At 55.9% G+C, this 14,364-nt stretch overlaps 2 protein-coding genes across 8 annotated transcripts in view; one reads left to right on the forward strand and one right to left on the reverse strand.

Annotated features, from left to right (window-relative positions):
- Positions 1–10,161: 10,161 nt before the first annotated feature.
- LOC131492422 (basic proline-rich protein-like) lies at positions 10,162–11,301 on the reverse strand. Its single transcript, XM_058696041.1, has one exon. It carries the CDS (start codon positions 11,299–11,301, stop codon positions 10,162–10,164), a length of 1,140 nt encoding a protein of 379 aa, XP_058552024.1.
- The window catches only part of CDH23 (cadherin related 23), a 416,105-nt gene continuing 412,152 nt past the window's right edge, over positions 10,412–14,364 (forward strand). For 2 of the 7 annotated variants that reach the window (XM_058696615.1, XM_058696614.1), the window contains exon 1: positions 10,412–10,760. The gene's annotated coding sequence lies outside the window, so the exon portion shown is untranslated. The remainder of the gene's footprint in view (positions 10,761–14,364) is intronic. The other 5 variants (XM_058696610.1, XM_058696619.1, XM_058696613.1 and 2 more) reach the window with 4 other exon arrangements.

Genomic DNA, 14,364 nt, shown 5'->3' on the forward strand with positions numbered 1-14,364 from the left:
GGAGGGATCCTGTCATCTCGAACTCACTCTTCACGGTGAAAATGAGGAAACAGAGGCTCAGGGGGAGAAATGCCTTGTTCAAAGTCACCCAGGCAGAGAGTGGCAGGGTCAGGGCTGAACCCCGGGCCTTCTGACCTCTGTCTAGAACTCCTTCGGCTCTCTGGGAGCTTCTGATTTTATTGGAAACAGACAGACATAAGAAGAAAAGGTCACTAAGGATTCCATACTATGTACGGGTATGGGGAGTCATCCAGATTGGGAGGATTCTGAAGGTCAGAGGAAGAGCTGGGGGTCCAGGAGGTGGTCAGGGAAGGCTTCCGGGAGGTGGTGGGACTTGAAGGATGGCTTTCAGCAGAGGGCAGGGGAGGATGGTGAGCAATGGCAGGAGAGAGGGCAGTGTAACCTAGGTGAGGGGCTAGGGGGGTCCGAAGAGAAGAGTGGCCCCTAGGACAGATGAGCCCAGGTGCTGCCTGTTTGACCAGCCCCCTAGTGAATGACATGTAGGTTTCTCCCCCTCCCCATTATAAAGACCGCTGCCTTGAACATCTTTGTACTGACCTCTATGTGTCTGCGTATTCCGCTGGCTGAGACAGAGACTTTGTGGGGAAGCAAGTTTAGGGTGAGGCCTGAAAGGTATCCTGGGCCTCGTTTCTTAGGGTGAGAGGGCTGGGGCCTTTGAATGCTACACCGATGCTTCCACGTCATTCTAAGGGTCAGGACCTCCAATTTCAGCCGCTTACTTACCGCAGTGACAAACTCTGGCCAACCCATGTGCCAACTACACCATTATTCACTCTATTTCCATTTCAATCCCTCACTTTTCAGCTTGTCTATTCATTCTTTAAAATCTATTGCCACCATAAATGAAAAAAAAAGCGCTAGTGGCAATAAATGAAACACAACAATAAAAATAAATACAACAGGGACATCTGGGTGGCTCAGTCTGTCGAGCATCGACTTCAGCTCAGGTCCTGATCTCACGGTTTGTGAGTTCGGGCCCCACGTCGGGCTCTCTGCTGTCAGCGTGGAGCCTGCTTTGGATCCTCTGTCCCCCTCTATTTCTGTCCCTCCCCTGCTCACGCTCTCTTTCTCAAAAATACATAAATATTTTTTTAAAAAATACATAAATACAACAATAACAATACGATACCACTAAATACAGCCAGCCAGAGTTGCCGGCTGGAGGCTCAGACGAAGCCTGTTCGCTTCTGGTTCAAGGAAGAGGGGTTATGGAGTGTTTAAGACATAACTGCACAGAGATGATGTTCTGTGCGTGCTTGCATAGACTACAACAGACCCGAGGACAGAACAACCCTCTCTCTCTATTCGATTCCCAGAGATGACCTGAAGAAGGCTGGCATCTAGCAGGAAGTAACTTGCAGACTGTAACAAATGGGGCCCCCATCCCTGGAGACCAGTATGTAACCACTTACGAGAGTAAGAGCTTCTCTGGGGTGGCTTGACTGCAGTGGCGTCCAGAGGTGGGGAGACCAGACCAGCTGATCACAGGCCGTCCGGATGTTAAGATTTCCTGGTGTGTGACGAATGGGGGGTGCTCGGAGCCTGGACAGAACAAGGCTTGCCTACTGCTTCCGGTCCAGGCTGCGGACACTCCCACGGGCGCTGCCTTCTCTCTGCCCCATTGTCTCAGTCAGGGCTGGCTCTGCGGGCATGTGACCTGTGCAGTCACATAGCACCCCAGGCTCGGAAGGGCCTGATACTCAGTTTCGTGCTCTGTTGTCAACATCATTCTCTGGAACACATGCTGGCAGATTAAAGAGAGGAGCCAGACCCTCTGTGTTCCAGTGTGGAAAGAGCTCCGGGACATATTTTAACAGAAAAAGTCAAGTTATAGAACAATGGGTGAAGTATGACTCGATTTATAAACAACAAATAATTCTCGAAATACACACACACGCGCACACATGCATAACTTTATTCTTCCATTTTCCCTCCTATCGGCTGGTGAGTTATACATCCATTTACCGTTCTTTTAGGGTTAGCCTAGAGATAGACCAGATATCCTTGATTTATTAACGTTTTCCGTACGTTCCCATTTGTACCCACTTTCTGGACAACGCAAGGACCTTAGAACAATTCTAACTCCATTTACCCCCTTCCTGACTCATGTGCTATTGTGTCATGTATTTTAATTCCCTCTATATATTTGAGACATTAGTTTTATTGTTTTATCCAACCAAGATTCATTTGTATTTGCCTGTATTTTCCTTTCTATTCCTCTTCTTCCCTTCCTGAATATCCAAGCTTCCATCTGGGACCACTTTCCTCGCGCCTGAAGCATACCCTTTATATTGAGTTTTATATTTGAGCCATTCATATGGTTCGAAATTCAAAAGTACAGAAGTGTGCCATGATAGATGGCTCTCTCACATCCCTGCCCCCAGCTGAAAACTATACATTTCCATATGGACATAGAACATTACTTGGAAGGGGGTGCCTGAGTGGCTCAGTCGGTTGAGCATCCGACTTCAGCTCAGGTCACGATCTCACAGCTCGTGGGTTTGAGCCCCACGTCGGGCTCCGTGCTGACAGCTCAGAGCCTGGGGCCTGCTTCGGATGCTGTGTCTCCCTCTCCCTCTCTACCCTCCTCCGCTCACGCTCTGTCTCTCTCTGTCTCAAAAATAAATAAATATTAAAAAAAAAATTTTTTTTAAAACAAAAAGAACATTACTTGGAAGGATACGCACCAAACGGAGAACAGTGGTTTGTCTATGTGGTCTGAAATGTTTGCAATGATAATGTTTTCCTGTCTCCTGTGTGCAAACAAAAGGAAAGTCAGGGCCCGGGCAAGGTAGCCAGGAGGCCTGTCTTTCTGACCGAAAACCTCCACTGTGCCCCACAGTGCGCACAGCCTCTCTGTGTCATCCTCGTGCTCATGTGATCCCGGCCACAGCCCTGTGGGCCAGGAGGGGCAGGGTTCCCCATTCCCAGGACAGCGAACGGCCATGGCTCTGGGATGCCATTTTATATTCATCAACTCACTCAATCCTCATGACTCTTGTCACCACTTTCCAGATGAGCAAACTGAGGCAAAGGGAAGTTAGGTAACCTGCCTAAGAGGCAGAGCCAGGATTCAAAATGAATCTAAACACCTCGACTCTGGAGCTCAAGATACTACTGACCCCATTTTACAGAGGAGGAAACTGAGGCCCCAGGAGCTTGAGCCATATACTCAAACTCACAGTCAGTAATGGCAGAGCAGGAACTCCCATCCATGACTTCTGGGATCAAAATCCACTTCCCCGGCCCCTGTGCCCAGATACATGGCTTTCCTTCGCACATTAGAATCGCACAGGGAACTTCCGGGGTGCCCGGGTGGCTCCGTCGGTGAAGTGTCTGACTTTGGCTCAGGTCATGATCTCAGGGCTCCAGCCAGCCGAATCGCAGGCTTTTCCCACCACCTTTCCCCACCCCTCTGGAAGCCAAGCCCTGCCCTGCCCATTTTGTGCAGGGGCTGCGGAAGGCACGCGCTTGGAGAACCGGGGGTGTGCTTTTGTGGGGTGAGTCTAGCCTTGGTTATGGTGTTGACGTCTCTCACAGCCAGCACATGCTGGGCTGTGCAGGGAGAAATTGCCCATTGGGAGGTGGTGGCCGACAAGTCTCCTCTTGTCCCCAAAGTCAGAGGGCCCAGATGGAGGGCAGGAGAGGCAGGGGTGGGGGCCCTGCTGGAGCTGGGGGTCCTGTATCCACTTGCCAGAGCCCAGGGCAGTCGGTACAGTCCTTGCCACCAAGTGCCATTCTGTCCCAATGCATAATTCATGCCCCCGTGTGCCAATCTGTGCCAGCTTTAATTAGCTTCTAACTTTTTGTCATTCATTTTGCTATGAATACCTTATAAATAAATGATGGGAGAGGGGAGCAGGGAGCAGGCCAAGAACGTGAGGGAAAGAGCCATGGTCCGTAGGCCACGCTGGGGAGGGGTAAGCTTCCAAGGTGGGGCCAGGGAAGCCATGCCCCCCGGGGGTTCCCTGGGGCCCTCGTCTTTGCAGACGGGTGGCCCCAGCCCGCCTTGTCCGCCTTCCAGCCTCTTCTCTTTCACAAGCCGAGTCGAGCCACCACAGCTGTGCCAGGCTCCAAGGGCCCACAAACCAAACTCAGGAGCACACATGTCTGGTTTATGGTGGCAGGCGCTACCCCGGGAGAGGACCAGCGGGCTGGGGACGCAGACAGGAAGCGACAAACGGCTTTGCGCCAGCTCAGGGATGGGAATAGACGGAGAGAAGGAAAGGGTACTTCGTTGTGAGGCGGGACAGGGAAGCTGTTATGGAGGACACCCAGAGGGGAGGTGTTTATGTGCTTTAAAAATAATAATCGACCCTCGTGGGGAGGAGGGACTTGCATGCAAGTGTTGTTTTTGTTTTCACAGCTTATGAAGCGTTTCGATGTGTGTGTTTTCCCCTTCTACCTGAACGGCAACCCAGGGAGGCGTTCAGGGGAGCCTGGGGGCTATCTTGCCCACGTACAGCCGAGGAAACTGAGCCCCAGGCTGGTCGGCCAAGACTCAAGTCCACTGCATTCCTGTCTCATGAGCTCTGCATTACCTCGCACTGGCCTGCCTCCATTTCCAGGGAGGAAGCAGGGGAGCAGAGCTCCCCACTGGGGGCTGGGGGCAGATGTGGAATCTGGTCCAAACCCAGGTGAGGTTTAAAACAGCACGTTTGGATTCGTTCCTCTTCTTCCTTTCTTCCCTCTCTCCCTTCCTCCTCCCTTTCCTTTCTTATTCGTGGAGAGTGCCAGTGAACGAGCGGATTATTTGGTGCTCAGGAATACAAAGACAGTGAAGGCGAGGTGCCTCTTCCTCCAAGGTGTCAGCCTGGGACCAGCCGGGACAGTGCATTCTCTTCCTGTTCATCCTTCACCGGTGCATCGGCATCGCTTGCTGAGTGACCCTCAGACCCGGCACGGCACGCCAGGCCCTTTCTGTCTAGCTCTGGTCCATCCCCTGAGACCCCTCTCTCATCCCTGCCCAGCATGCCTTGGTCCAGCCCCACCACCATATCTCCTGGAGCCTCTTTGCTGTTTGATGCCTCCGGGGCTTTGCATACACTCACTCCTCCCCCTTTGACCCACCAGATGCCCTAGTGGCCTCATCTTGCCAGGGGCGGGTATCTTTCAAGGCTCTCCTTAAGCGGCCCCTCCTGCTGGAAGTCTTTCAGTCTCCTTGGTTGGGGTGGGGCAGATCTTCCTCCCGAGGGCCCTCTGTCACTGTTGAACTTGGTCCTGGTTTCCAGAATGACACTATCCTATGCTTCCTATTTGTTTCTGTGTCTGTCTCTCCAACTGGACTAAGGACCAGAATGCCATCATGCGCTTCTCTGTGTCCTCAGCACCCAGTTCAGAGCCTGGCACACTGTGGCCTCTCCAGGAATGCCTGCTAAATGAAAGAACAAGACACAGTCCCTGCCTTTGAGGATCCTAAAATTGAGTGTCTCTCTGAGCTAAAGATGAACTGGAACCTACTACAGAGATGTGGCTATTTCTGGAAATACCTGGACAAGGTATTCTGGTATGGAAGGAGCCAGGATATCTTCCTCCCTCCCTTCCTTCCTTTTTTAATTCTGGAAAAGGGGAGGCCCAGGTACTCACCGGTGCTGACCCCGTGTTGGGCTGGGATCCCCCACGATTACTGGGAGAATCATCATATGGTCCATACCAGGCAGAGTTCTTATGGTTGCCGGTCACAGCAATGAACTCTGGCTAATTGATGTAGAATATGAATTTCGTAGATAGATGAGGTGGCGGGGAGGGCGGATTGCACAACCGGAAGGCTGGAGGATCGGCTCAGGAAACAGGAACCAGGAACCAAACAAGGCTGGCAGCCAGGAATGCAGCTGAGAATACAGCCCAGGGCTGGCCTCAGGAGCTGTCCCTAGGCGTTTGGTGCTTTCTATAACCTCTCAACTGTTCTAAAGGATTTCTAAACTTCACGACTCCCCTCCAGGGGCGATGTCGAGAGTGGTGATTCCGATTGGCTAGCCTAGGCCACGTGCTGCACCCAGGAGGCGGGACCTGGGGGGAACCTACCCCTCAGTTGCTACATTCGAGGCAGGGGTTGGCCCATCCCTCATGTCCCACGGCGAGGCGTGTCCCCAACCCTCAACCAGAAGGAGAGGGGGTTCGCGCTGCTGGGGCCCTGGGCAGTGAACATCTGTGTGGTTCTTCACTGCTGTCAACGTGCTTTCACTCCACCCCTGGAGGAAGGCCGGCCAGGCTGCACGATCTCCGGCTAAGGGAGCGGAAACCCAAGGTCGGAGAGGTTAAGCGATTTGTCCAAAACCACACAAGGTGGTGAGAGGTGGCTCTTTATCACACTGTCCATCTTCCTCCATGCTGCAGGTGCTTGGGGAGGGGCAGATGTTTTCGAAGGAAAGGGAGGTGGCGAGAACCCCAAGAGCTGTGTGGGTGGGCAGCCCTGAAATGCTTTGATGGAGGGCAACCCTAGCCCGGGAGAAATGCTAGATTTCCAGCGATTCATCCAGCTCGTCCAGAGGAAAGATGGAGTTCTTTCCCCACCTCCGAGTCTCCCGCAAACGCCTCCATGCTTCCTTTGGCTGCTTCTTGTGCAGAACAGCAGGACTGCTACTCACCTCCAGGATCACCTTTGCTCCTGCTGTTTCTCCACCTGGACTGTCCTTCTGCTTTTGCTGCCCGTGGAACTCCTGATCTTTGCAGCAAAATCAGCCCTCGGGTCCCCTGGTCCCGGCAGCCTTTCTGGACCAAACTTTCTTGGAAACCTGTCACCTCACTCTCCTTGGGGCTCCCTCTCTGCTTTGCCACCCTCCCTTGCTAGATTTTAATTGATTTCTAGGTCTGCCTCTCTCTCTCTCACACCGGAAGTGCCTCAAAGACGGGGGCTGGATTTTATCCGCATCTGTGTCCCCAGTGCGTGGTGCTGGCCGGTTCCGCTCACGTCCGTGCCCCTCTCTCCTCTGCTATGCTCTGGATCCCAGCGGAGCTGCTGCTACAGGCTGGACTTCTCAAGCTCCCGGGTCTGCTGGCTTCCGGCTGGGGTCGACCAAAGGGAGGCCCGAGTGGGAGGCCAGAGGGCTGGGGGAAGGGAGACGCCAAGGTATGTTTCCTTCACACCGGGCTGCAAGCAGCGCTTGGCCGTGGAAACATCCTCAGTCCCCACCAGACAGGCCCGCGGTTCCATCTTGCACTGCATGATCCTGAGCCTGGTAACACTGCTTCCTCCTTTTGTCCCTCCAGCCCAGGGCGAGTACGGCAAGTTCTCGCCGTCACCCACCTCTGGGTTACCTTGCCATTAATTCCCCGTTTGAATTCTCAGCTCTTTCATTGCCGTGCGGCCAAATTCGCTTGGAATTGCGTTACACACTCAGAGTGGCTCTGTGGGCTGGATGCACCCTGGGTGGACACCCCAGTTTCCTAGCTGAAAGGTCCTACGAGAAGAAGTATGGTGCCCGCAGCAGAGGAGGTGATGGTCTCCCTGAGCTGAGTGCTGTTTCGGTCACATGGAAAATGCCTGAAGATGGCTTAGGGAGTCAGTTTAAGACAGATGGGGGCAAACCAGAAACAAAGAAGGTTTTAGGGTTGAAGAAATTCTGAAGAACACCTCTCCTAGCACTTTTATTTTATGAATGAGAAACATGAGGTGAAGAGGGGCCCGGTGTCCATCGAGCTAGCGAGGGGTCTCGCGTTCAGAACACAGAACGCCCCGCTTCTGGCTCTGTCACCTTGTCTAAAATGTGACTACCTGTGACCTACCGTACCTCCAGCTCTGCCCTTTCCCCTCAGGCCTCGGACTCGCGTGTCCAATGGGCTGCTTGACGTCTGGGCTCAGTCATAGCACACGCATGTCCCCCCATGGTGGCCCTCCTCCCGCAGTCTCCAACTCGGGGACCCTGTGCATCTGCCTCCACAAGCTAGAAGCCCCGGGTCTCCTGACACCTGATCTATATCATCCCCCGATGGCTACCTCTCCCAGTCCTGGGGCCTTTTTGCCTCCTGAATGCCACCTCTCTCTCCACTTCCATCACTACCACCAGGTCCCAGCCTCTTTCACCTGGACAACAGGAATGTTGACCACAGGCAACAGGAATGTGAGCTCTGGGAGGGCAGGGATTTGTGTGCAAGCACGCGTGTTTTGTTCACTCACGTATTCTGAGTGTCTAGATTCACGGGGGTCAGCCACCTTTCTCTGTAAAGGGCCAAAGAGTGGATATTTTAGGCTTCAAGGGTGGCTGCAACCCTTTAATTCTGCGGCTGTAGTGTAAAGGGAGCCGTAATTAGCATGTTTGTGTTTCACGGAAGCTTTAGTGACAAAAATGGGTAGCAAGGTGGATTTGACCTGAACGTGGCAGTTTGCTTACCTCCGATCTAGAAAAGTTCCTGGCACACAGTAGATGATAGGTACATTTTTTTTTTTAAAGGTCATTTATTTATTTGGATACAGTGAGAAAGCATAAGTGGGGGAGGGGCAGAGAGAGAGGGAGGGAGACAGAGAATCCCAAGCAGGCTCCGCAGTGTCCGTGCGGGGCTCCAACCCACCGTCAGACCATGACCTGAGCTGAAGTCAGACGCTTAACCGACTGAGCCACCCAGGAGCCCCAGTAAATATTTTTAAATTGAATTGGTCCTTTATCATCCGTTGCCTCCCGATGAATTCCCCATTTTTCCAATCATAAATCGGATCGTGACGCTCCCATCCCGCAACTTCCACCCCACCACCTGCCTCAAAGCCTCCACTCTTCGGATAAAGATCAAATCCTGAACAGTCTGGCTGCTGCTCCCATTCTGGCTCCATACTCACGGTCCTCCTGGCCATCTCCGCACCCTCTCTGGCCTTCCTTCCTTCCTTCCTTCCTTCCTTCACTCCCTTCCATGTGCCAGCTCCTTCTGCCCACAGGGCCATTGTGCGGGAGGTTTCTCCTGCCTAACGCTTTCTCTCTCTCTCCGTTGCTCATCCTTCAGATCTCAGCTCAGCGTTACCTCCTCCAAGAAGTCCTCCCTGATCCCCTAGGCCAGGTGCCATGAAAGCACTCATCTTTCTAACACGGATTCTGGCTGTAATTCTAGCCGGTTATGCGTTTCATGGACTGAAGTCTCGTTCCCCCATTAGAGGACCTCCTCCACCAGGCACAAGGACCAAGCCTGCTTTGTTCCCCATCATACTCCCGGAACCTATTTCAGTCAACCAGCGCAGAGTAGCAACTGTGAATGAGCGAGTGAATGGTGAAGAACGGAAGGTCTGGGGGTCAGATTCTCGGTTCAACACCTGACTCGACCACGTGGGTCAGTCACCCACCTCCCTAAGCCCGTTTTCTTACTGTAAAACCAGGCTAATGACAGGACCTACCAGAAAGGCTGTGTTGAGGACAGGAGCGGAGTCTCAGCCCAGAGCCTCGCTCCAGGCAGCTATTGTCAATATGCCCACTGCAACACTGACAGGTCCAGAAACCCTGTCACGTGGTAAACATGTAAAAGAATTCAGAATGTTTAGCCTGGCGACGTGAAGATCAAGGTCAAGGAATGACCCTCCGCAGCTACAATTCGTGAATCAAACACGACTCCTCCCCAATCCAGCCGTCCGGAAAAGTCATGAAGTCTCCATCCCTATAGGTGGGCAAGAAAAGGCCGGGGGACCCTTACTGCAGGATGGTCTACTGCACAAGTGAGGGTGTTCTGGTGACCTCAAGGCCCTCTTCCCATCCGGGGTCCTTCATTTCTAAGCACCGGGGGGACATTCTGAGCTCGAGTGAGGGAGACGGCGCAGGTGGGAGCGCCATGAGTGGTGTGGGCAAAGGCAGCTGGTTGAGCCAAGCGGCCTCGGGGACTAGAGGGACGGCGCTCAGCGATTCTGGGAGCAGAGAGGGGGCGCTTAAAGCCAACAGATGGCGCCGGCTCACCCAGGCCGTGGGCCGGCTCGCTGGCTCCGGCTTCCCGGGAGCGTTTCCCGGTTCGGCCGGAGGCGCGGAGCCGGCGGGAGGCCCGCCGGGCCCCCACCCCTCTGCGCGCCCCTCTCTGGGAGGGCAGACGGCCCTGCGGGGCAAGGCTCCCGCACGCACCTGGGGCCGCTTCCGCGGGCGTCCTCCCTGCCCCTTGGGGGGGGGATTCGTCGAGTTGCCACAGCAGCCGGTGCCATGACATCGGCAGAGGGCAGCTTCGCCAGCACTGAAATATTCATGCCCTGAGCGCCTGGCCGGGCTCCGCGCGGCTCCCGGGGGTCGCAGCGGGACCCGGCAGGGGCCACCGCGATCCCGGCGCGCAGCGTGGAGGGGGTGGGCGGCGAGGCGCGGCCCGGCCGGCGGGGGCCGGGGAGGAGGGAGCGCGGGAGGGAGCGTCAGGAGGCGGGGTCTGGGTGGCGGGGGCCGAGCAGGGCGGAGGAAGCGAGGGAAAGTTGATCGCGGACTTGAGCGGCGGCGGCGGCTCGGGAGAGAGGGGCGCGGGCTGCGCGGCGCGATGCTCGGCGACAAGACGCGTCCGACGGCGGCCGGGCGCTGAGCCGGGCGGGGCGGGGCGGCCCGGCCCCGGGCATGGAGCGCGGGGGTGCAAAGCCTCGGGACGTTTGGGGTGCGCCTCGTCCGAGCCCGCGGCGCGCCTGAAGTTGCAGGCGGCCAGCGGCGGGCCCAAGGGGACGCTGGAGCGGCCGGCGTGCCGAGGGTGAGCCTTCGTGCCGGCGGCGAGACGCGGCGGTGGCCAGCAGCGGAGCAGGCGGCCCGTGGGGGCCGACCCGGCGGAGAGCAGAGCCCGAGGCGCGACGCGGCGCTTCTCCGCACACGGTACCGACAGCCGCGCACCGCCCCTTCCCTCCCCGCTTCCCTCGCTTTCTCCGCGCCGTTCGCCCGCCACGCGGCGGGAAAGTTGCAGCCCTGGGGTCGCGACCGCCGCCGCCGAACCACTTGTTCCGGGCGCGGCCATCGCCCGCGGCGAGCGTCCGGGGCCTCCTTCCGTCCCCCGCCCCTGGCCGGGGTGCTGCGCCCGTTCCCAGCCCGCGGCCGGACGCGCGGCAACTTTGATTCCCGGGAACTCGAATTCCCGCCGGGTTGGCCTAGGGGGGACAGGCACTGCACTCCTCACCCGGTTCCTGGACATTAGGTCGCTTTGCTCTCCGCGCCCTGGAGAGGGTCGGGTCTGGGTCTGGGTCTGGGTCTGGGGTGGGGAGAATTTCGGCGGTAAAGAGAGCGTCGGGATCCCACTCCCGTCCCCTTCGCGCTCTGGGTCCCCATTTGGACAGTGGAATGGGGTGGGGCGCACCGCCACCGCGGGATGGGCAGTGGCGCTGGAGGGACCTCCAGTCACGTAGCTCTGCCCTACCCTCATCACCTCTCAGTAACCGCGAGAGACCCCAGAGGACCCCCGCAACCTTCCCAAACCGATCCGGCTTTGGGGAAATGCACCCCTCGCGGAGCAGGGAGCCTAGTGCGGCTTGCACTTCGCTTCCCCAGTCAGTCCGCGGGCAGGTCCACCACCGACGGTGCTGGCTGTCCCTGGAGGCCTGCGCTCGGGATTGCTGCCCCTTATCTCCCCTGCAGGTCAGCCCGGGACGCGTGGACAGCCCGCGCGTTCCAAGGTGGTGGCGGCATCAGCCGGCGAGCTCTCAGTACCTTGCTTTCCGTGAGCCGGCACCTAGAGTCGCTGCCTCTGTGCTCGGAGCCGAGATCCGGTGCCATCGCCGCCGGCCACCGCCCCACTGCGACCCCAACCCCCCAGCCCTGGTGTTGTCAGTGGCCACTGGGGGGAAAATTAGCCTTTCCTGAGTAGTGACACGCCTCTTCCCTCCCTAGTAATTCAGAAAGCAGCTCCTGCCTCTTGTCTGTACTTTGCCCTCTTAGACCAGAGGCTTTGACCCTTACCGTTCAGGCAATTAGCAAGAGCCCCCACCCCAATTTGAATTTTGAAGTAAGCTGGAGAGGCACGTGAGGATTGTGTGTGCGTCCCCGCGGGCGTATTGGGTGGAGTCAGTCCCTCGACTGGGTGGGGGTGGGCTCCAAGAGCCACGGTTGGAGCCAGGTGCGAGGTGCTGATGAGTCAGCCCATGGTGGGGAGAGCGGCTGGAGTTAACATTTGGGTCACGGTGCAGGGGTAGGCGCACTGCGGGCAGCACCCACGGGGTGGGGGACTAGAGGTCATTCTGCAGGAGGAAGGGCCAGGAGGGGAGGGGGCTCAGCTGCGAATAGGAATGCTTGGGGAGGGTTCCCCTCTGGCGGGAGAGGGTCAGAAAGCAGAGGACCTGGATGACAGGGAGCGGGGGTACCCCATGGGCTGGAGAGATAGCACAACGGAAGTAATGGGTGTGAGCTAGGTGGTGGAGGACAGTGAGCGAGTGGGAGGCTTGGGGCTAGCATCCTGGCCCTTATTTGGGCTGGGTCCCCATACACATGTCTGTCTTGGCCTTCCTGATCCTCAAACAGCTGGGGTCCTCACATCTGCCTGCTGAGGGGCTTGGTTTGAGGGTTCTATTGGCAGATGGTCGTGTTTGCCTCCCAGATAGCTTCCTCTTCCAACAAGCCACCTTACCTGCAGTCTCACCATTTAGGGTTCATTTCTTTGAGCTTAATATTTTAAAGGGCGTCTTTCTGAAGTCCTTACTTTACATGCGCATACTTCTGGGAGGTGAAGGCATGGCGGAGACTTGCGGTCCCGAGGGTGGCCTGTGGACACACAGCATCACTACCCCCTGGGGGCTTGGTAGAAAGGCAGACGCTTCTTTCCCATCCCAGAACTCTTGAATCAGGATGTGTATTTGATAAGATCCCTGAGTGATTTGCTCAATAAAGTTTGAGAAGCCCTGGTCCACGGTATCTTCTAGGGACATGGGCATTTCACAACCTTTTGGTGCAGAAGGAGTGTCCCACATAGGGCAGTGGATCAGAACGTGGGTTTGAGAACGAGACTGGAACTTCCTTTCCTGCATCATGCTATGGTCGGGTAACAGTTTTCCACTGGCGCCTCGGGGCCATCCCCTGCTAATGCCACAAAGTGTCTGTGTTTTGGGGACCTGTAAACAGAGTCACGCAGTGGCCCAGCTTTCCGTACAGTCAAAACTTTAGTGTGTGTGCTGCCTTTGGGCTGGAAGAAAGTGGGCACAGGGCAGGGTTTCTGGAATCCGATATACTGCTCTGCCCCTAGGAGGCCTGGGGCTGGATAGAGGCTGTCCCTCAAAGGGAAGGAATTGAGTAACTGTCCTCCACTTCATCTGTCCCTCCCACACGCTGGAGGGCCTCACTGACCACACCTCTCAGCGGCCACAGGACTTACGCAGAGGGAGCTGCATACGTGCTAATCTGGGATAGCCCACGGAGGGCAGGGTACTGACCAGGCTCCACTCTCACCCCTCCAGCCCAGGCTGGACATTCCACTTTTGCTGCCCCGGGGCCGGGGGAACCCCTGAGCCCCAAGACACAAGGATGATGCCAGCCAGGATGGTGGCAAGTTACCCCCTGGTCTTCTGAAGGAATAATGGCGATCCGGAAGCCATCAAGGCTGCCTGAGCGTAGAAGATTTGGCAGATTTGGCTCAGCGGCCTGGTGAGGCCAGTGGTGTCACAGGTGAAAGGTCATGGCATATGCTCCAGCCCTGTCAAAAGAGGACTGCCCTTCCCCTAAGCTGGCTTCCTTGCCAGGAAGATGGCAAGCCTTCCGGGGTGCAGAGTGACCAGAGAGCCGCATGGGAGGATACAGGTCAGCCCGGGCGTGGGCCTGACCACGGTGACGCTGACGTGAACCATTCCTTCGTCAATAAGAGTTCAAACCCAACTAGATGAAGAAAAGACTTTTTTTTTTTTTACGAACCCTCAGATTTTTAAAATTGTAGTGTTTTAGAATGTAAAGCTGTTTTTAAAAATTGCCTTAATTGCCTTTGAACTCGTTGATTTCGAGCAGTTACAGTGGGTTTTTTTTAATTCATTTAAAAAAAATTTTTTTTTAACGTTTATTTATTTTTTTGAGACAGAGAGAGACAGAGCATGAACAGGGGAGGAGCAGAGAGAGAGGGAGACACAGAATCCGAAACAGGCTCCAGGCTCTGAGCTGTCAGCACAGAGCCCGACGCGGGGCTTGAACTCACGGACTGTGAGATCATGACCTGAGCCGAAGTCGGACGCTTAACCGACCAAGCCACCCAGGTGCCCCTTTTAATTCATTTTTTATTTTGAGCCTCGATTAGAGTTTTTCTTGGTGCTGGGGCCGTCTTCTTTGTGCCGGTAATAGGTGAGCAAGGTCATTCACGAGGTAGGCTCTTATGCATGGGGGTAGTTAGCCTCCAGGAAGAAAGAAGTGGGGATCAGAGGGGGTTTTTCTGTGCTCCAGCCTCGTGCGCTTACATGCATATTACTGACGCTGTTTGGGGATCGCCAACCCTGGGAAGCCTTCACGGACTCCTCTC

The sequence above is a fragment of the Neofelis nebulosa genome, chromosome 13, assembly GCF_028018385.1.
Source record: "Neofelis nebulosa isolate mNeoNeb1 chromosome 13, mNeoNeb1.pri, whole genome shotgun sequence".
Taxonomy (NCBI): domain Eukaryota; kingdom Metazoa; phylum Chordata; class Mammalia; order Carnivora; family Felidae; genus Neofelis; species Neofelis nebulosa.

Excerpts from the sequence above, each read along its gene's own strand:
- LOC131492422 (XM_058696041.1), bottom strand. The coding sequence starts at position 11,301 with ATGAGGGTAGGGCAGAGCTACGTGACTGGAGGTCCCTCCAGCGCCACT.